The sequence below is a fragment of the Chinchilla lanigera genome, unplaced genomic scaffold (assembly GCF_000276665.1).
Source record: "Chinchilla lanigera isolate Chin_1 unplaced genomic scaffold, ChiLan1.0 scaffold00061, whole genome shotgun sequence".
Lineage (NCBI taxonomy): Eukaryota > Metazoa > Chordata > Mammalia > Rodentia > Chinchillidae > Chinchilla > Chinchilla lanigera.
In genome coordinates this window covers 1,928,763-1,949,790 of record NW_004955462.1, presented here as the reverse complement: position 1 = coordinate 1,949,790, position 21,028 = coordinate 1,928,763, and the positions used below count along the sequence as shown (strand labels likewise).

Below are 21,028 nucleotides of genomic sequence, written 5' to 3'. Positions count from 1 at the left end.
CCGCTGTGCTAAATCCCCAGCCCCTGTAGTTATCTCTTTTATCTCTGTACCCCCTTCTTTATCTCTTTTGATTGTTCTTAGCTTGAAGTTCACATTGTCTGCAAACAGAATAGCTGCATCTGCTTTTATCTGGGTTCCTGTCATGTGGAGTATCATTTTCCACCCCTTAATTTCCAGTCTATGAATTTCTTTTTTAGTTAAATGTGTTTCTTGTATACAGCATATAGTTGGATTTTGTTTCTTGATCCAATCTGCCAGTCTTCTTCTTTTGCTTGGTACATTGGGACCATTTACATTGATAGTTATAACTGATATGTATTGGCTTATCTTTGTCATGTTATTTTCCTGCTGTTGTATCTTCCTTTTTCCCTCTGTTTAATTGTTTGCTCTGCTTGGTGGTTCTTTTCTGTTGTTTTTGAAGTTCTGGTCTGTTTTATCTCTTTGTAGGATATCTTTTAGTACTCTTTGTGGGGTTGGTTTGCTGCTCATGAATTTCTTCACTTGTTCTTTATTGTGGAAATATTTCTTTTCTCCATTAAATTTGAAGGCTAGTTTTTCAGGGTACATCAATCTGGATTGCAAATTGTTTTCTTTTAGTACCTCAAATATTTTACTCCAAGCTCGTCTTGACTTGATGGTTTGTATTGAAAAATCTGCCATGATTCTGATGAGTTTGCCTTCATAGGTGATCTGTTTCTTTTGTCTAACAGCTTTTCATATTCTGATCTTTTGTTGAGTTTCTGGGATCTTGATCACTATAGGTCTGGGTGTAGATTTATTTTGGTTATGGTTAACTGGAGTTCTATATGCTTCACTTATCTGTATGTCCGATTCTTTTTCCATGGCTGGGATTATTTTCTGCTATTATTTTTGCAAATAGTCTTTTTATGTCATTTGTGTTGATACCTACTGTTTGGTTACCTGTTAATCTTACACTATTTTTCTTTGCTTTGTCTTGCAGTTGTTGAATTGTTATTTCCTGGTTCCTTGTTTTTAAGAGATCCTTCCTTTGATGTTCATTAGTGGCAGTGCTGTCTTCAAGGTCTGAAAGTCTATCTTCAGCTTTGTTCAGGTGGTTTTGCCAGCTTTCAATGGAATTTTTAATTTCCTGGATATCTGTTAGAATGTTTCATGCATTCTAGTTCTTTTCTATCTTGTTCACTCAAGATTGCCATGAGTTGCCTAAGCTCCTCTGTTTCCTCATCAGAAACAGTGTCTTCTTTGGATATGCTGAACAGTTCTTTCATTATTGTTATCATTTCTTTTTTTATCTGAGAGATTATTTCTGATCTGATATCTTCTATGGCCTGATGGAGTTTTTTCTTTTCTTCAGTTGCTATCATTTTAGGAATTTCAGGTATATGACTTCCACATCTTTCTGTGTTGATGTCTCCTGGACTTGTACTGGGTGGTGTAGAAGTCTGAGATTGCATCTTGCTCCTTTGTTTTGTCATTTTTGAAGATCCAGCCTCATTCCCATGATTGTATCAGAGTGGTAGGATGAGGTTCCGAAGATCCCTATTGCTCAGTGTGGCTCCTGTGTTGGTGTGGGGGGGCAAGGTGGGGTCCCAGATGCTCACAAAACTTTCTTCCATTCAGTGGGCTCCCAGGCCAGTGCGGGAGCAGTGAGGGAGGCTTGGCGGAGCTCCTGAAGCTGTCCAGCGTTCAGCCTAGCACCCACAGACAAGCTAGGAGTGCAGGGAGTGGCTATCGAGGCCCCAGAAGGTTCCTGGGGCTCCGTCTGCCTTGCGCTCAGATTGGGGAGGCTCAGCGGTGGCTCACTGGGGTTCCTGAGGATGTCCGGGCTTCAGCCTGGTGCCCACAGGCTCACTAGAGGTGCAGGGAGTGACCAGCAAGGTCCTGGACCTATTATTTCTTTAGATATATTTTTTCCTACCCAATACTTTTTTCATCTTCCATGTTGCACATGTCTTCCAATTATACATATGGTAGATATTTAAGTAGTTTCACCAAGGTCTCGAGTTTTATTTATATTTTTTCAACATTTTCTTCTTTGTTTTCCTGATTATATAATTTTTTAATGATCTGTTTTTAAGCTCACTGATTGTTTTCTCTCATCTCCATTCTGCTGCCAACTCCACCTAATGATTTCTTTGAGATACTGTAGTTTTTCAGTTCTAAATTTTGCACTTTGTTTTCTACAGTGTCTGTTTTTCTGCTAAAAATTCATATTTTTATGCAATTCAAGCATCTTTTCCTTTACTTTCAGAAGCATAGTTCTAATAGTTGCTTCAAAGTCTGTGATGATTCTAGCTTTGGATCATTCAGGATTTCCAGCTATTATTTTTCTTTAAGAGAATTGGTCATATTTCCTTGGTGTTTTTATGTCAAATACTTTTGGATTGTGTTCCCGATGTAGTGTATTAATTTAGGTCCTGGGGAATGTTGATGTTTTTATTTTAGAAGGTAATGAACCCATTTATACTTAGACCCTGAGTTCTATCTCATTTACCTTTGCTATGCTATATTAGGTCTGTCTTGATTCAAGGATTAGTCTAGGCATGGTTTATATCTCAGCTCAGTTCTCTATACATTTTCTATATTGGCTTGATTTGTACCATGCTCATTATTAAGGATTAGGCTGAGATTTGTGTATTTGACTCTCAATTCCCTTCTTAGAATACTTGTTGCTTTTTATTTTTATTTTTATTTTTTTTAATTTGGAGACATGGTCTCCCTAAACTGCCCAGGCTGGCCTGGAACTTGCAGGCTCCTGCCTCAGCTTCCTGGGTCCCTGGGATTTCAGGCATGCACCACTGCATCTAACTAATACTTGTGTATTCTAATCTCAGTTCACTTCTAAGTTTAGAACTTAAAACCTTTCCTATGCTATTTTGAATCTGAGCTACTAATATAAGGGCAGGGGTTGCTGCTCTTAGACTAATGTTGATTCATGCTCAAAATTAAAGTGTTTCTTTCTCTGGATTTCTCCCTCCTGGACTCCCACCGCACACTTCCACACACAGGAGCTTTTTTCACTCTTGGTTCTTTTCATAAAAAGCCTGGGCTTCTATTGGAGGTGGTAGTGTGTTCCACTCTGTGATGGTCCCAGCCTTAGCAGCAGAGCTAAGAGGAAGATGAAGTTAAATCCTTCCCCATACAGGTTGACTGCCCTTCATAGTCTGCCTGTCTGGCTTATTTCATAGTGCTTAATTGTTTTTGGGTCCCAAGTTATAGTTAGTCAGCTGGACTGGTGGGCTATGGAGGGTTTGCTGTTGGACACCTTTGGTACTGAAACTCCTTGGGTGATGTCATTGCCAGTCCACTCATGCCCTTCTCCTTGCTGCTCCCCAAGAGTGTGGGTGAGAGTCCTTGGTGGGAAATAAGTCTATTCAAAGCTAGCTCCAAAGGAGACCAAGAGGCCTTTACCTCAAATCCAGTGCCCCTGTTCAGGGATGCAAACTTTTATTGCGAGTAGAGGAAAGGAATACAGTAAGACAGTGGACAAGGAAAATTCCCACCCACATTCTCTGCTCCTTCCCCACTGGGTGCAACTAAAAGGGACCTGATGTCCTGGAGATCTGCATAGCCTTTCAGCCGGAGAGTTAATTTGTTCTTTTCTGCCCATTCATTGGGCTGACAGAGGAGAGGTAGAGATTTATGCCCTCAGCATGAGGAATTTTGGAGAAGTGGCTTATCCTTAAAAGAAAAAAAATCTTAATTTTAAAGATCCATGTTACTCTCTCAGTTACACTGTTATTGTTGTTCTCAGATAATCCTTTATTTGCCACCCTACCACTAACAAATAATGAGGAAAAACTATTGAAAGTGTGGAATTTAAACTATATTCTAATAAGATGCTGTTTATAACTGCATAAAGTTAAAAAGCAGTTAATAACTTCATTCAGAGAACAAAACATTGATTGCAGACTACCATGCGCTGTGTGAGTAAAACAGCAAAATAATTTCAGTTTTCCTTGCAACCTAGTGGACAATAGGCTTGCTTCAAAGAATAAAGAGCAATAAATAAGATAATAAGCATATGTGCAGAAGAAAACAGTTCTTCCTCAAGAGTTTACAATGCCACTTGTACTTAATTATATTAAAGAGGCTTCAAACACAATACATGTGAATTTAAATCTATCTTCCAATTTTAGTAATAGTGGAAAATCTGTATTTATGACACTTTAACATATTTTATTAGCTAATTTACCTTTTCATAAGTTTTTAAATCCAGTGGAAGAAAATTGCTTCAAATATACTTGATGAGTTCTTTTTATAATATTTTCTTTAAGGTGACTAATGTGGTTTTCCTAAATCCTACTTTTTATTAAATCACAGATACTACGAGGGCAAGAAGAAGCCAGGAGAGTGATGGCGTTGAATATATTTTCATTTCCAAGCACTTGTTTGAGACAGATGTACAAAATAACAAGTATGTAGAAGAAATTTGGTAGAAATTTCATGTGGCTATTGTTTTCTAAGCAAGTGCATGTACATTTGGTTTTAGACAAGATTCTTTTCCCTTTAAAACACATTTTAATTGTCATACCTGAAACTCATAAAAGTTTTAAATTCAATAATTGTTACCAGTCTTAACCTTGATTTTTAAATAAGCGGTAGGTTATTGCATTTATGTTACCTGAAGTGTTCACAGTGGTGGTGAAACTATGGCATGAAAGCTCTAACAGGTTCACCATCACTGGTTTAGGAGATGATTTGCAGCCTGTGCTCGCTAGTGTCTTATTGTCACTTCTCTCCTCCCTACTAATTTAATCTTAACATTTAAGTTGGGTAGAATTTTATTTTAAAAATTAGTGGGCAACTGTGCTATATTGCTGGATCTCACACACACACACACACACACACACACTTTATTCTCACATTGCCACTTCAAAAATTGGATGAAGTTCTTATTCTGTATGTATCACCTTCACTAGTTAGCTCTAAATTTTCCCTCCAGTTTTCCATGTGCTTAAGCGTGAATATTTTAGGGTATCAGAAGCAATGTGTGTTTTAATGCAGGATTGTGGGATTTTATTGAAACATTGAAATACTTTCTTTGCGTTTGGTGCAACGATAGTGTTTTTATAGCACATAATCGGCTGTACTGGTTCCATCAGCCACCACCCAGCTCCTGGCATTCTGAAGCCGAGTGTGGTTACTCTACAGTGTCTAGTGAAATTTCAGTAGTTTCTATTGTTTGCCTTGTTCACTATTTTATTGCATTGCATTACTTCTGAGAAAGGGGGTGATGGAAAAACATTAGAGTTCCACTGGGCTCCTTTTTTTTTTTTTTTTCTCTTTTGGCTTAAGTGTAACACAAGCAGGTGTTACTGATTTGAACATGTAGGATAGAAGAATTTTTAAAAATTGACATGCTGAAGTACTTGTCCTATTTATTTTATTAAACACAGTAAAAAAATTACATGTTCAGCACAAATATCTTGTACCTATGAATGATATCCTGCCACCTATTTTTTAAATCCCAAATGACTCTGATGCATCTCTAATTTTCTACAGGTTCATCGAATATGGTGAATATAAAAACAACTACTATGGCACGAGTATAGATTCAGTTCGGTCTGTCCTAGCTAAAAACAAAGTTTGTTTGTTAGATGTTCAGCCTCATGTAAGTAAATGGCAAACTACTCAGTAATCTTGTGACCCATGTAATCCACTGCACTCCCTCTGAGCACTGCAGTTTGAGGTAGAGAAATCTAAAGTCTGTTCATATCAGTGTAATTTGAAACATCTTTGGTGGGAAAAAAAAGCCCACATTACTAGAAAAATGGAGTAGAAAAAGCCCCAAGATCCATGTAACTCTTGTTTATATACAGTTCAGTGACTCCTAGGTATTTCTATATATTTCATAATTTTAAAAAATACCTTGTTATATACATATTTTATGTTATATTATACATGTGTTGTTATGTATGTAATATATTTATGTGTTACGTATTAAGTGTTTATCATTTTTAACAGTGGACGTTTCGTCAGTCATCTTTCTTTGATTTTAGCCCCAAATATTTCCTAGAAATAGAAAATCCCTAGGGATGTGGGGCATTGGCCAGGACTTGTACTACATGAGAGCCCTGTGGCAGCTGCCAGAAGGATCTCTGTCCACTGCCCTGGGAACTCCTATGAACATCCTGGACTGAGGGTGCCTTGTCATACCCCCAACTGTCTAGGTGATACCCAACACACAGCATCTGCCTGGCCCTCCAGGAAGACAGATCTTCCTCCACTGAGAATGGTAGCTTGGATTGCACAAACTTCAGATGCCAGAGAGATCTGTAGGAGCCCCTTGAACCTCTTTGGGAGGGTGAATCTGGAGCCAGCAGTGAATGGGATGGCCCTGCTGAGCAGAAGTGCTCTGCCTGGGTTCTGGACTGAGACCTTACCTCCCTCATCCCTCAGCTCTCACCATTCTATGGTCACCTCGACCATGAGTGAATCCCCAGAGGAAGAGTGCGAATAAGGGGAGACACCTGAGGAGCTGACAGAGAGTAGGGCGCCCCATTTAGGGCCCTCTGAGGGGCAGGAGTAAGGACAAGGACCCCTGCTTGACACTGGGAAGAGGGCTATGGGATGATTAGGAGACTTTCGTGGGCAGGAGGTTCTTTACTTCATCACATTCTGTAGGTATTTGACTAAAAATGAGTTTCACGGTATTTGCATCCAGTTGTGTTCAGTATTAATGATAGTATATTTCAAATCATTTTGAAATGTAAGTTACATTCTCCAGCTTCTTTTTAAGGGTATTTGTTGCCTTTACTTATCAAAAACTGATAGAACAATAATATATCAAGGGCTGGGGATATAGCTCAGTGGCACAGTGCCTGCCTGGCAAGCACAAGGTTCTGAGTTCAATTCCAGGTACCAAAAAAAAAAAAAAAGAAAATTACAGAACAATAATATATCAAAAGACCCACTGACCTTAATGAATTTTCTCTTAGAAAAGAAAATTTAATTATAAAAAGTGAGGAAAATTCTTTTCTTCCTTATAGACTGTGAAGCATTTAAGGACACTCGAATTTAAGCCCTATGTGATATTTATAAAGCCTCCATCAATAGAGCGTTTGAGAGAGACAAGGAAAAATGCAAAGATCATTTCAAGCAGAGATGACCAGGGTGCTGCGAAGCCCTTTACAGTGAGTACGATGATACTTAGTATGACACATAAAGCATCGTGTGAAGGTCCATGTGCAAACCACAACTGCTTATTAAAGGTGAAGTTGTGGTCCAAAAACCTGTACAAGGCACAGTTGCATTTAATTCATATATTTTGTTTTAAAAATTAACTGAAACTTGAATGAGGCTAAAGAATCTGCACTAATTTACATCTCAAGTTTATATAATCTTTATGTGATTTATGCAAAATGTACAGTGCATTGGTGTCTGTTGTCTACTCTTTCACCTTGGTGGGTACAAGTCTTTTGAACAACTGCATTGTAATTTGCTTTTACGCTTCTGAATGGATGTTCATAGTAAGTTGACTCAAAACTGTTTTTCATGCTATTATATATATTAGATTTCTGTAGGCCAAACATTACTGAATTGTTTGCAGATTACCCTTATATTTCAAGCTAAAAATGCCTGGATCAGTTACTATTAATCATGAATAGTCTAAATGAAATCTGTAAGAATGTGCTTTGTCTACTGGAATCAGCCATCATATCTAAATAAGTAGGGGAAGTAAAAAGAAAAAGCACCATTTTGGACGTGGGACTAGTTCAGCAGTGTTTGTATTTCTAGTCAGTGTTCGTTGGAACTGGTGAGTACATGTTAATACCCACGACAAGGCCTCTCATTATTTGTTTTGAGTCGCTCAAGATAATGCATTCTACCTTTGGATCAAAGATAATAAAGAAGTTAAATGTGAAGAGCTTTTTTCCTCTTCTTAATTAGCTTATGTTTATCTTCAGTTGGTATTAATCTGTAAACTTAATCGTGGTTGCAAAATAGCAGAGATCATGTTTTTGATTCTCAGTATTTGATCTTCTTTTTAAAATGCTGACTATATATTTGTGTTAAGTAGATGCTGTCTACTGTGATATAAGTTATTGAATGCTCCTGGTTCATGCTAAAATTTTTTCTGTTGTGAAATCATGTGACACTGAAATACAGAGTCAAATTATATGTATGTTGTAATGTGAAGAGTTATTTATTGTTTTAAAGGCTTATCTGTGAAGATAATATATCTTAGGATTTGGCTCATTCATATTTATGTATTACTTACAAAATGTTGAGTTTTATAGTCAGCTAAAATACCTCCTTCTGGGGCCAGGGATGTAGCTTAGCGGTGCAGTGCCTTCCTGGCAAGCATGAAGCCCTGAGTTCGATTCCTGGTACCAAAAAAAACCTCCAGGTGTCAAAATGTGGCCATGAAACCCTTCTAGTGAGCCAGAGGAGGAACATAACCACCCTTTCATAATGTATCCAAATCTGAAAACATGGTTGGTTTGTGTTTGAATACTTTCCTATGAGTACGCACAAACAGTACCACCAGTCAAAGCACCAGAGTAAATCATTCTTTCCAATAGCTATTTTAAGAACAACATATTGATGTAATAAGTTAGTGGCTAGCTGCCCTATTTGTTTGTTTCATTCTTAAGTTGACTTTATTTTGTTCCTTTTCCTTGTCTCTTCTTCTTTAAATTATTAGGTTTATTGGTACTATTTAGATATACATAATGATCCCCATTCATCATAGGGAATTTGTACCTATATATGATATATCCTGATTCATCTTTTTTTCCCATTCTTCTCCCTTTGCCTCCCTTCAATCCCTCTTCCCCTACTTATTTACAAAGGTTTGTTTCCATTTTATCCTTCTTTTCTCATTTTTTTCTTTTCCCTCCCCATTTCCCCTTTCCTTTTGAAGAATTTCTTCTTATTTCACAATGTCTGTTATATACTTTGGTTCATATGTACACTTTCAGTTTCTCACACCAGAGAGACAATGTGATATTTACACGTTTATCCAATTTATTTCATTTAAGAGTATGGTCTCAAGGTGTATCCATTTAGCCTGAAATGTCACCAGTTTATCCTTTTTATGGCTGAATAGTATAAAGAATTGTATAAAGAAACCACATCTTTTAAATCTGTTCATCAGTTGATGGGCATTTGGGTTGTTTCCAAGATTTAGCTATTACAAATTGTGCTGCTGTAAACATGGGTGTGCATATATTGCTGGGGTATGATGCTTTTAATTCTTTCAGGAAGGTACCAAGAAGGGCAATAGCTTGGTCAAATGGGACCTCTAGTCTTAGTTTTTTCAGGAATCTCCACACTATTTTCCACAGTGGTTGCACCAGTTTACACTTTCACCAACAATGGGAGTCCCACAGAATTTGTTATTGATTGATATCTTGATGATAGCCATTCTTTCTGGAGTGAGATGGAATCCCAGCGTTGTTTTAATTTGCATCTCTTGAATGATCAGTAATGTTGAACAGTTTTTCACATATTTATTTGCTGTTTGTATTTCTTCATCTGAGAAGTGTGTACTCAGATGCCCATATTTGGATTGGATCTTTGAATTTGGGGGGGGTCTGATATTTTTAAGTTCTTTATATGTTCTCAATAGTAATCCTTTGTTTGAGGAACAGCTGGCAAACATTTTTTTCCACTCTGTGTGTTGTCTTTTTATTCTGTTGGTGATTTCTTTTGCTATGAAAAGGCTTTCTGATAAGATGAGATCCTAGTTGTTGAGTCTTTGTGATATTTCCCATGCAATCAGGATTTTGTTCATGAAGTATATGCTTACACCTATATCTTCAAAAATTCTACCTATTTTCTCTTCCAGTAGATTTAGTGTTTCTGTTTTAATATTTAGATCTTTGATCCATTTTGATTTTAGTTTAATGCATGGTGATAGACATGGCTCTAGTTTTAGTCTATGGTATGTGGAAAGCCAGTTTTTCCAGTACCATTTATTAAAGAAGCTTTCTTCCAGTGAATGAATTTATCTTTGTCAAAGATAAGGTCGCTGAGTGTGTTAGGATTTGTTTCTGCATCTTCTAATCTGTTTCATTGGTCCTTGGGTTTTGTTTTGGTTTTTGCCAGTACCATGCTGTTTTTAATCACAGTAGCTCTGTAGTATAATTTCAAGTTAGGGATTGTGATACCCACTTCCTTGCCTTTGTTGCCTAGAATTGTTTTTGCTATTCTAGGTCTCTTCTGGTTCCAAGTGAATTTTAGGATTGTTTTCTGTAGTTCTGTAAGGCATGCTAATGGTATTTTGATTGGGATTGCATTAAATCTGTAAAAACAATTTTGAAAGTGTGGCCATTTTCACTGTGTTTGGTCTTCCTATGCAAATCAGTAAATGTAATACACCATATCAACAGAGCCAAAGACAAAAATCACATGATCATCTCAATAGATGCAGAAAAAAGTATTTGACAAAGTTAAACACCTATTCATGATAAAATCCCTACAGAAAATTGAAATAGATGGTCATTATCTCAATCTGATAAAAGCCATCAATGACAAACCAATAGCCAACATCATACTAAATCACCAAAACCTGAACACTTTCACTCTAAATCAAAAACAAGACGAGGATGACCACTATCACCATGGCTATTCAGTATAGCTCTGGAAACATTAACCAGAGCAATTAGACAAGAGAGAGAAATAAAAGGAGTAAAGATAGCAAAGGAAGAAGTTAAATTACCATTATTTGAAGATGACATGATATTCTACATAGAAGATCTCAAAAACTCTACCAAAAGACTTCTAGACTTAATAACTAATCCAGTAGCGTAGCTGGATACAAAGTCAACACTCAAAAATCAGTATCATTCCTGTTACACAAATAACAAACTCACTGAGAGAGAAATTAGGTAAATACTCCCTTTCACAATAGCATAGGAATAAAAGAAATACCTAGGAATCAATCTACTAAAGGAAGTAAAAGAGATTTACACTGAAATCTACAATACTCTGCAAAAGGATATCAAAGAGGATAACTGTCCTGTTTAGGCAAGAGTTTTGACTTTTCTCAGGAGTTTAGGTACAGGCAAATTAGTGAAATAGGTCTAGAAGGTAGGGCTTCTGAAGGACTGGTGGTTTAAAAAGGTGACTTACTTCTGGCTGAGATGTAAGGATGAACACAAGAATAGCATCAGGTAAACCTGTTGAAGAATGCTTGCATGATTTGAAGGGATACCTGCCTGGTTAACCAAGTTTTTAATACTATTTCCTTTTTTGTAGGAAGAAGATTTTCAAGAAATGATTAAATCTGCACAGATAATGGAAAGTCAATATGGCCATCTTTTTGACAAAATTATAATAAATGATGATCTCACCATGGCATTTAATGAGCTAAAAACAACTTTTGACAAATTAGAGACTGAAACCCATTGGATACCAGTGAGCTGGTTACACTCATAGCTAAGAAGAATTTTCATAAAAGTCTTTTTTATAGAGTGCATGATTAAGTCAGTTGCCATTTTGGTGGTAGAGTTTTTTTAATCTATCTCACTGTTATAGATGCACATTCTTGGTCAAAATTGGATGGCGGTTCTGTTTGTATCTTTGTACAGCCTTATTTGAAACATAATGTGTGACCATAAGTTCTAAAAATCAAGATTTTCACATACTGTATTCTAGACAAAATTCTGTGGTTGTCTTTAATATGTTTCCATGCTGTGAGATGAATTTTTACAATGTAGCCGGAGATGTCAGGGTGCCACACTTCACCTGGCCTCAGCGGTGGCTGCACCCGTCCAGTTGGCACAGTAGCAGTTTAAGCTGTGAACTCAGCACCCCAGGCAGCTCCAGGCAGATGAGTAAGCCACTCTATTTCCACGTGGGTCATCACAGATCTCACCTGCCTGGCTTCAAGATAGAGTCCCCTTACTGTTCAAAAAGTATGAATGTTTTCTTACCTCTGCAAAATATGTTCACAGTATGTGCATGTGAAAATTTTTAAAGTGAGAGCCTCTTGAGTGAATAGCCTTCATATTATAGCTTGAGAAGTCCTGATGAGCACACATCAGTGACTGAACACATATTTAATAAGGGAAAACAGACCTTTTTTAAAATGAAGTTCTCAATATGTTACCCAAGCTGGCCTCAAACTGAGACCTTCCTGCCTCAGCTTCCCAAGTAGCTGAGATTATAGGTGTGTAGCACTGCACACATCTTGGAAAATAGACTTTTAAAAGTTGTTATGAATATAACTAAAAACCTTTCCTTGTGATGTAAGAATTGTTGTATCTTAGGACAGGAAGTGTTTGCAAAGGACATTTTTATGTAAGTCCTCAGAAGACACTTCTGTAGTTGCTAAAAGCATTGTTTGTAAGCTAGCTTTAGTTTATACCAATAAATTATAACAATGTGATTCCTGCCCTAAGATATGTAAAACATTTCGTGTGGTATTAATGATACAGTTACAGAACATGTGATCATTGTTTTTAAAGCAGTGCAGTTGGTCACCATACATTTAAATTGTGCTAAGATGTGTTTTAGAAAGCTTTTTATGTAGCATTAACATCTTTGTCAAAAAATTATTTTTAACACTGGTCAGACACCATCCCAACCTCACCATTATAAAGAAGTTCCAGAAGGACACTTGTATTGTAAATATTTAGATAGTCTTGCTCATTTTTCTTGAATACTACTGGTCTTGAACAAAGTGAACTATACAGTTTGAGATACTACAGATGTCCCCAATTCCCACAGGGGAACATCCTCTGCCATTCTTGCATGCAGTTAGATCCTGTGAATCAAAATTATTGCATGAGTGAGTTTCATAGAAAAAAGTTATTTTTGTTGCTTTGTAAAGAGTTTAGATGTCATGTTTAAAGAATATAGAATGTAGTAAAATTTTATATATTTATGAAGTGTTTGAAAGGCATATTTTTTTAATTATCAAATGGGGCTATTCATAAAATAAATTGATTGTATGTAAAGATGGCCTTATTTAAAATAGTAGTTTTATAAATTAAGGTCAACATTCCATGTAAATATTTGACCTTCACATGTTATATGTGTACTACACATTTGGTAGCATTCTCTAGTAGATTCCTTCAGATGTTTTAATTATCTATAGGAACAAATTTTGAAAGAATTTGGAACAAAATCTGAAGATTCCTTCAGATGTTTTAATTATCTATAGGAACAAATTCTGAAAGAATTTGGAACAAAATCTGAAGATTCCTTCAGATGTTTTAATTATTTATAGGAACAAAAACTATGCCAAGGGCCCTGACACACATCAAAATAGTTAATCAGACTAAATTTTACCTAACAACATAATCCAAGTGAGTTCTAAGTTCATTAACTAAATAGCAAGCCACTCAGTTTGGAAACTAAAAAAGTGAGGAGGGGGTTACCGAATCTCATGCTGAAGCTGTACTTTAAAGCTCTGTGGCTGGATTAAGAAACGTGCAAGTCTTAAGTTGAGGTTTGGGTAGAGTATTTCATTCTTTGAACATTGACTGAAATTCCCAGTGAAGTAAGAGTCCCTTGTACAAAGAATGATGGGAAATGTATAATAATATAGGCAATCCTCTGGATAATTTGGACAGCTCACATTCTTTTCTATCAAATATTTACATCAATCTTTTTTTTCTTCATTTGCAGATAACTGCCTCGGTTCTTTACTTGCAGGTAGCGATAGTGTAGAGTGGTAGAAATTGGTTTTTTTTTGGTTGGTGGTGGTGATGATGGATATGTTATAAAAATGCAGTTGCCCAGACTTCCTTCTTTTTTTAAAAATCAGAACTGAACAATATTTTTAAAATAATGAAAGGAAGGGAATTTTCAGAAATTGAGTGGTAACATAGCCTTACATGTGTTTATTCTTGATGCTTAGAAAGAGATTTCATTAAAATTTAATAAGACAAGGCCAACTCCCAGGACTTGTGGTTAACGGTGGCAAAAGGCCCTTGATCCTCTGCTTTCTTCACTTGCAATTCCCCTCTCACCCAAGGAGAAGAGCTCTGCGTGCCACACTTAGCAGTCTGCCTGCAAGATGGAGTGTCAGCCACTGTTTGAGAGAAGAGGGATGATTGATTTTTCAAGTATATATATATTTTTTCAAATACTTACATATACATATAGTTGAATATATATATATATATATATATATATATTCATTCCAAGACCAAGAAGGAAATTCTGTGCTCCCACAACTGACAAATTAGAGTTGGCTAAAAATAAACAGGTAAAACTGAATATAATTTTCACTATGCTTTTACTGATCAATATTTCTATTTTGGTATCTTTAAGGCTGACATTCCTGGCATTGTATAATGATTGTATCTAAATTGTAATCATTTAAAATTGACAGACATGTAGACTATTCAGATTTATGAAACAGTGTTGTAAAAATCTTCCTGAAGATACACATTTTTATTATTTATTTTCTTTGGGACTAGGAAAGATGTATAAATAAATGTAAGGGAAAATCTTTGATCTTAATAAAGTATCCTCAAACAGTATGTGTACTTAAAAGTGTTTTTATATTTCAATATTCTAATATACTACTGTGATGGTCTATTGTACTCCACTGTTTCCCATGTAGGACAAGGTCTTTTTTCTAATACAGTATTAAATGATGTATTTGAACTTGCCGTATCTAAAATTAAATTTTACATACTTTCTTCAAACAATGTTTTCATGAAGGTTGTTGGTGAGATGGAATGCACTCGTCTTGTTCTTAGCAATGAGCAGCAGACGTTTGAAGATGTGGAGCAGAGTGACACATGTGATCCAGGACCTTCCATGATGGGTGCCTCTGTCCCTACCTGCTGTGCCCCTCCCCGTCATTCTCTTCCTGATCCAGTTATGCAAAACTCAACTTGATCAGCGATGCCTGTGAGAATGAACTGTCTTCTGCTCATGTAGACAAACCAATTCATATTGGCCTTACGCCAGTAGTTAAGCCAGTGAGCTTCCACAGAAAAATTGTATGATGTACCATTTAAGACTTTAGGATCTGACACCAAAATTCTTGCGTTCAAGCCAATTTTGTCTGACTTCAGCTTTGCAATGCAGTGGGAAAAAATACATGGAATTTTTTCCACTAGTCTTTATTTTCTCATCAGGAAAATAGGGATAATAATAGTGATTACTTAATAGGACTGTTTGGGACATAAAATGACAGAATCCATGTAGTTCTTAGAATAAAACCTGGGGTAGAAGCACCCAATAATTGTGATCTCTTGTTTTATAATGATCATTACAACATCACACAATTTAAAAATCAGTGTGTAAATATTCTTAATCATTCTACACCAACTGTTCCCCTATTAGTAAACTCAGAAGGTTTTAATAAATAATCCCTATTATAAGCCTTATTATTTTTAAAACATCTGTTGGTTACAACCAAACTATGCATCAGGAACTAATTAGGTAGTCCACAGTATAAAGGCAATCAAAATTTTACTTTGAACCCCTGAGTATGATCGTGTATACTTGATAACAGTTTGAAAAAAAATAGCCCTTAAGTGTTTCAGTGCCCTTTCTGCTACAGTTACCTTCGTTGTCCAGTTGCACATAAGCTTTTATAAAGAAGAAAGTATGTTACTTTTCTATCAGCAATCTAATACACAGACACCAACATAATCAGTGCCTGGCTGGATTGTATTTACTAGTCATGGGAGGTCTGTATGATTTCCATACACTCTCTCAGTTAGTTTCCACGACTATCTTATATGGAAGATACAGTCTTCATATGTTACAGTTCAGAGAGCTGAGGGACAGGCTCCAGTCCCTTGCCCGACTTGTCACATACTGAGGTGATGTGCAGTGGAACCAGGGTTTGAATCATCGGTTGGTTTCACCCAGCTGCCTATTACTTTCACTACATTGTGCTTCCTGGTGTTGCTATAACTTGAGACAAAACAGGATATGAGTAAGAACTGAATAATTGGAGGAGTGATTATTTATCTTTTTAGGCATGTGTGGTTTGCAGATGGTTTCGTCAGGATGTGTTGCTTCAGTCAGAACTTGATAAATGTATGGTGTGTGAGAGGGTTAATCTTCAAACAGTTGTTATAGTCAAAAGCAAAAACAATTGCAGAATATGCCTTTGTCTGTTTAGTCTGCTTGCATCCCATTCCTTAGTGATGAGCCAGGCTTGCTCTGTCAGTCATGACCATCACCCGCGTGGTTCATTTGAGCTGGTTATGCTACTTGCTCCAGATAATGCCTTGACTGTTAGAGGAGCTGTGAGAAGGACACATGCCCCTGATTTAAACAAACAAGTGCATGATGTGAAAATCCTTTATGCCCTATTCCCATTTTTCCTGTTTGTGATGCCTTAATTATGTTGTGTTGCTTGTTTATAGGACAACCATAATTCTAACCCTAAACTAGAGCATGATAAAGGCCAGTCTTCTGAGGGTGACTAAGTAGGAAGAGATAAAGATCCTAAATCCATTATCCTAGCTGAACCAATCTGAGACTTCTTCTGTATTGTTGAATAAAGAAAAGAGTTATGATGGTTTGTCACTGTTGTGTTACTGTTTACCTGCTGCTGAAAGCACTCCTAATTAAAAGGAATTTCCACAAGCAGCTCAGGTCCTTCCCAGTATCTGCTTTCACTTACCAAAGCTGTTGTCTTTTTGCTCAGCTGTCACGTGTCCTACCTTGACACAATTTTTGAGATTTAAAATACCCTGGAACCTGTAGGGTGAGCCAGAGAAAGTAACACATTTAAATTTTATTCCACTTACATTCCACTTCTTTTCCTCCACTATATAAGAAATTAACCTTAAAACTCAAGTTTGGAGAAAGTTGTTCTTAAGATTTTGGATTTACAGTTTTGTCATGATTTTGTTCTGATTTATCAGTTACTCAAAATGTAAATTGAAAGGCTGAGACTACTGTTGGAACTAGTAATACTTATTTAATTATTTAATCTGATTCAGGCAGTAATAACACAAAAAGTTACATTTGTGGAGCCCTTTCTTTGAACCAAGCTCCTTACTAATTAGTAGTACATAAATTGTTCATGATAACCCACTTAAACACAAGAAAAAGATCTAAGTAGAAATACATTTAAATAACTCTAGAAACTATGATTAAAATAATTGCTGTAGATGTAAAAGAAAAGCTTCAAAGAAAAGCTTTATATAGTGACAAAAAGCTATATATAATGCCTAATAAAATATATTGCTATCAGGAATATGGAAGATAACTGAGGATAGAAGTTGGGAGCAATACAAATGTACTTATATATAGTTAAATAATTATTAGGAATTTGAGGACAATCACCTGTGGAACTAAAAATACAAAGAAGAATCAAAAACAGAACTCATGAAGTGAGATCATTAAGAACAAAACCACGTGTATCTCTACATTTAAATGATACAAATGCAGGTATTATGAGGCAACTTGTCAAGTACATCAAACATGAACCCAACCATTGTGTTTTAAGAAGAAAAAGATTCAACTATGAAGATTGACAATATGAAACCAGCAGAAAGCACAATAATATTAAAGTTGAATTTAATGTTCATTAATTAGATCAAAAAGTCATTCTTTAGTAGTCACTGGCATAAGCCACAAAAGGAAGACCATTGAGACATAAAGAAAAAACTTGAAAAACAATCAGTAAAGCCAAATCATTTGGTAATCTATAAACACTCATAAATTTTAAAGGAAAATGGTGATGGAGGGGTTTGAATACTATAATTCCTGAAGCTGATGTCATAACTATGGAAAGAATGGTCAAAAAACCTGAGATTACAATTTCTATTCAAAAAAAGAAACAATTTCTGGAATCAAACAAGGATGCCAGTACAATTCATCATAATGTAAGCAGTCCTAAGAAGTTTTTTGCAATCAGTGCTCACATTAGGAAAACAAATTGAGCTCAAATAACCTAATGATGCGCCTCATGATACTCATAAAAACAACAGTAATCCAGACCTAAACTCAATTTAAAGAAGTCATAATCCAAGCAGAATTTACTGAAATGGAGACCAAAAAAATCCATGAATCAAAGAGCTGGTTCTTTAAAAGAATAAACAAAATAGATAAATCCTTATCCTAACTTCCAAAAGAGAAAAAAAAAATCAATACAATTAGAAATGAAAAAGTTGAAATCAGAAGGCATACCATTGAAATTTGGAAGACAGTACGTACTACAAAAAGTTGTATTCTAGCAAATTGGAAAATCTTGAAAAGAAATGGACAGATTCTTAGGCTTATACTAATTACAAAAACTAAACTAAGAAGACATAAAAATTCTGAAAAATCCAATAACAATCAAATTGAGGCAGTAATAAAAAAACCTACCAACTAAGAAAAACCCAGGACCTGATGGATTCACTGCTAAATTCTACAAGATCTTTAAGGATATTATAACTTCACTTTCAACTTCAATGAGATTGAAAGGGAATGTAATGGTTGATACATTGTGTCAACTTGAGAAGTTTAGAAGCTTAACTGGGCAGGCTCAGCAGGGGGCCATGGTTCTCACACTGTAAACATCCTGAGTCTGTGCAAGAGGAGGGCATGAATATGATGTGGGTGTGAAGGATCCACACTAGGGTGGTAGCCTGCATACAAGGGAGGAAAAGAGGCTTGCTCCCCCGCTTTTTGCTCCTGCTGCTTTTTCTGTGTTCTGCTGCCTTGAACTGTTGTCCTTGTGCTGTGCCACTGTGCCTTGGAGCCAGCTAAGTATGGCCTGAAACCTCCACAAACTGTGAGCTAAACCAACCTTTCCTTCCTTAATTTTGGGTGTTGGGTATTTTGTCTCAGCAATGACGAGAGAAAAGTAATGAAGACAGGGAAGGAGTGCTTCCAAACTCATATCTCAAAGCCAGCGTCACTCTGATCTCCAAACCAGACAACAATGCAACTGAAAAAGAAAACTATAGGCCAATATCCTTAGTGGAAATAGATTAAAAAAACCCTGAGTAAGATATTGGCAAATAGAATGCAACACATCATCAAAAGGATCATACATCATGACCAAACAGGTTTTATTTCAGAATTGCAAGGATGGTTCAACATATGCAAGTCAACAAATGTAATACACCACATAAACAAGCAAGGGCAAAAACATTGTGATAATATCAATAGATGCAGAAAACCTTTTTACAAAATCTACCCATATATGATTTAAAAAAAAAAAAACCCTGAAGAAAATAGGCCTAGAAGGACCTTACCTGAATCGGATAAAAGCCACTTGTGACAAACCAGCTGCCAGCATCATATTAAATGGGGAAAACCTGAAAGCTTTTCCTGTAAAATCCAGAAAGAGAAGGATGTCTGCAAGCACTACTTCCATTCAACGTAGTCCTCAGAAATTAGCCAGAGCAATCAGGCAAGAGAAAGACATAAAAGAGATACATATAGGAAAGGAAGAATTAAAATTATTATTTGCAGATAACATTATCCTTTACATAGAAGATCTGAAAATTCCACCAAAAGACTTTTAAAATTAATAAGCAAATTCAACATATAGCAGGATACAAAATCAATGTACAGAAATCATTAGCATTTGTGTACACCAATAATGAATTTGATGAGAGAAAATTATGAAAACCATACCATTCACAGTAGCTTCAAGAAAAGTGAAATACCTAGGAATTAATCTAACTAAGAAAGTGAGAGACCTCTACAAATATAAAAACAAAAGTACAGTACTATGAAAAATGAGATTGAAGAGTACATCAGAAAATAGATACCTTCTGTTCCTAGATAGAACTAATATTGTCAAAATGTCCCCACTTCCAAAACTGATACATAGATTTAACTGAATCCCAATCAAAGGTACCTAAAGCATTCCTCACAGAAATGTAGAAAATAGTACTAAAATTCATATGGAACTAGAAGAGACCTAGAGTAGCAAAAGCAAGTGAGAACAAAGCAAGTGGCATCACAATGTCTGACTTTAAATTATATTACAAAGGTACCATGATAAGAGTATGCTTCTGGCATAGAAACAGATGTGTAGGTCAGTGGGACAGAATAGAGGATGCAGAAAGAGTCCAGAACACATTCAGATACCTGTTTGTTTTGTTTTTGTTTTGTTCTGTTTTTTGGAACCAGGAGTCAAACTCGGGATCTTGTCCTTGCCAGGGAGGCATTGTGCCACTGAGCTATATCTCCAGCCCCAGCTATCTGTTCTTGACAAAGGTGCCAAAAACATGCTGGAGGAAAAATAGTATCTAGCAAGTGGTGCTGGGAAAACTGACCATCCAAATGGAAAAGATTGAAACTGGATCCGTATCTCTCACCTTGTAATAAATTAAAATCAAAATAGATCAAAGGCCTAAATACTTTTTAAAAATAAGTTGCTGTAAGATAAAATATGTAAGACTCTTGAATGTGAGTTCTGAAATATGTTTGGTTATGACATTAATGTCTTAAATAATGATAAAAATAAGCAGAAATATGAGCAAAAGTTTTAAACGTTCACAAAAGAAAATATAAAATGTCTCATAAGCGTATAAAAATAACCTCATTAGTCAACAGGGAAGTGCAAATGAGACCCACAGTGAGCCATCACTATGTACCAATTAGATTGACCATAATTAAAAAGATTGACCAAACCAAGTTTTGAAGATGTGAAGCAGGGTAGGTGTCTTGCGCATTGCCAGAGGGAAGGAAAATGGTACTGCCATGACGGAAAGCCATTCTGAGGTTGCATAAACATCCTTCTACCATATAACAGAGCCATACCATTCCTAGATATTTACCAAAAAGACATGAAAGTATATGGTGACATAAAGACTCATACACAAACATCCATAAATACCATTATTTGTAATAGCCCCAAACTGGAAATAACCTAAAAGTCTACCAAGAGGTGACAGTATAAAAAATTGTGGTATATCCATAGAATAGACTAGAATTCCACACTAAAAAGGAATAAACTAGTGAAACATGACAACACTGGGTGTGGTGATGCACGCCTGTAATCCCAGCACTCGGGAGGCTGAGGCAGGAGGATCATTGCGAGTTTGAGACCTGCCTGGGCTACAAAGTGAGCTCAAGGCCGGCCTGAAGTGCATAGCAAGACCCTGTCTCAAAGAGACAAAAAGAAAAAAAAAAGAAACATGACAGTGTGGATGAATCTCAAAATCCT

At 36.2% G+C, this 21,028-nt stretch overlaps 1 protein-coding gene across 2 annotated transcripts in view; it reads left to right on the top strand.

The window, feature by feature from the left end:
- Mpp7 (membrane protein, palmitoylated 7 (MAGUK p55 subfamily member 7)) overlaps positions 1-16,427 on the top strand; it is a 221,110-nt gene extending 204,683 nt beyond the window's left edge. For both annotated transcript variants that reach the window (XM_005398108.2, XM_005398109.2), the window contains exons 14-17: positions 4,303-4,396; positions 5,485-5,593; positions 6,972-7,115; positions 11,188-16,427. In XM_005398108.2, the coding sequence (XP_005398165.1) occupies positions 4,303-4,396; positions 5,485-5,593; positions 6,972-7,115; positions 11,188-11,367 (527 nt within the window). In that variant the 3' untranslated portion in view covers positions 11,368-16,427. The remainder of the gene's footprint in view (positions 1-4,302; positions 4,397-5,484; positions 5,594-6,971; positions 7,116-11,187) is intronic.
- Positions 16,428-21,028: the final 4,601 nt, after the last annotated feature.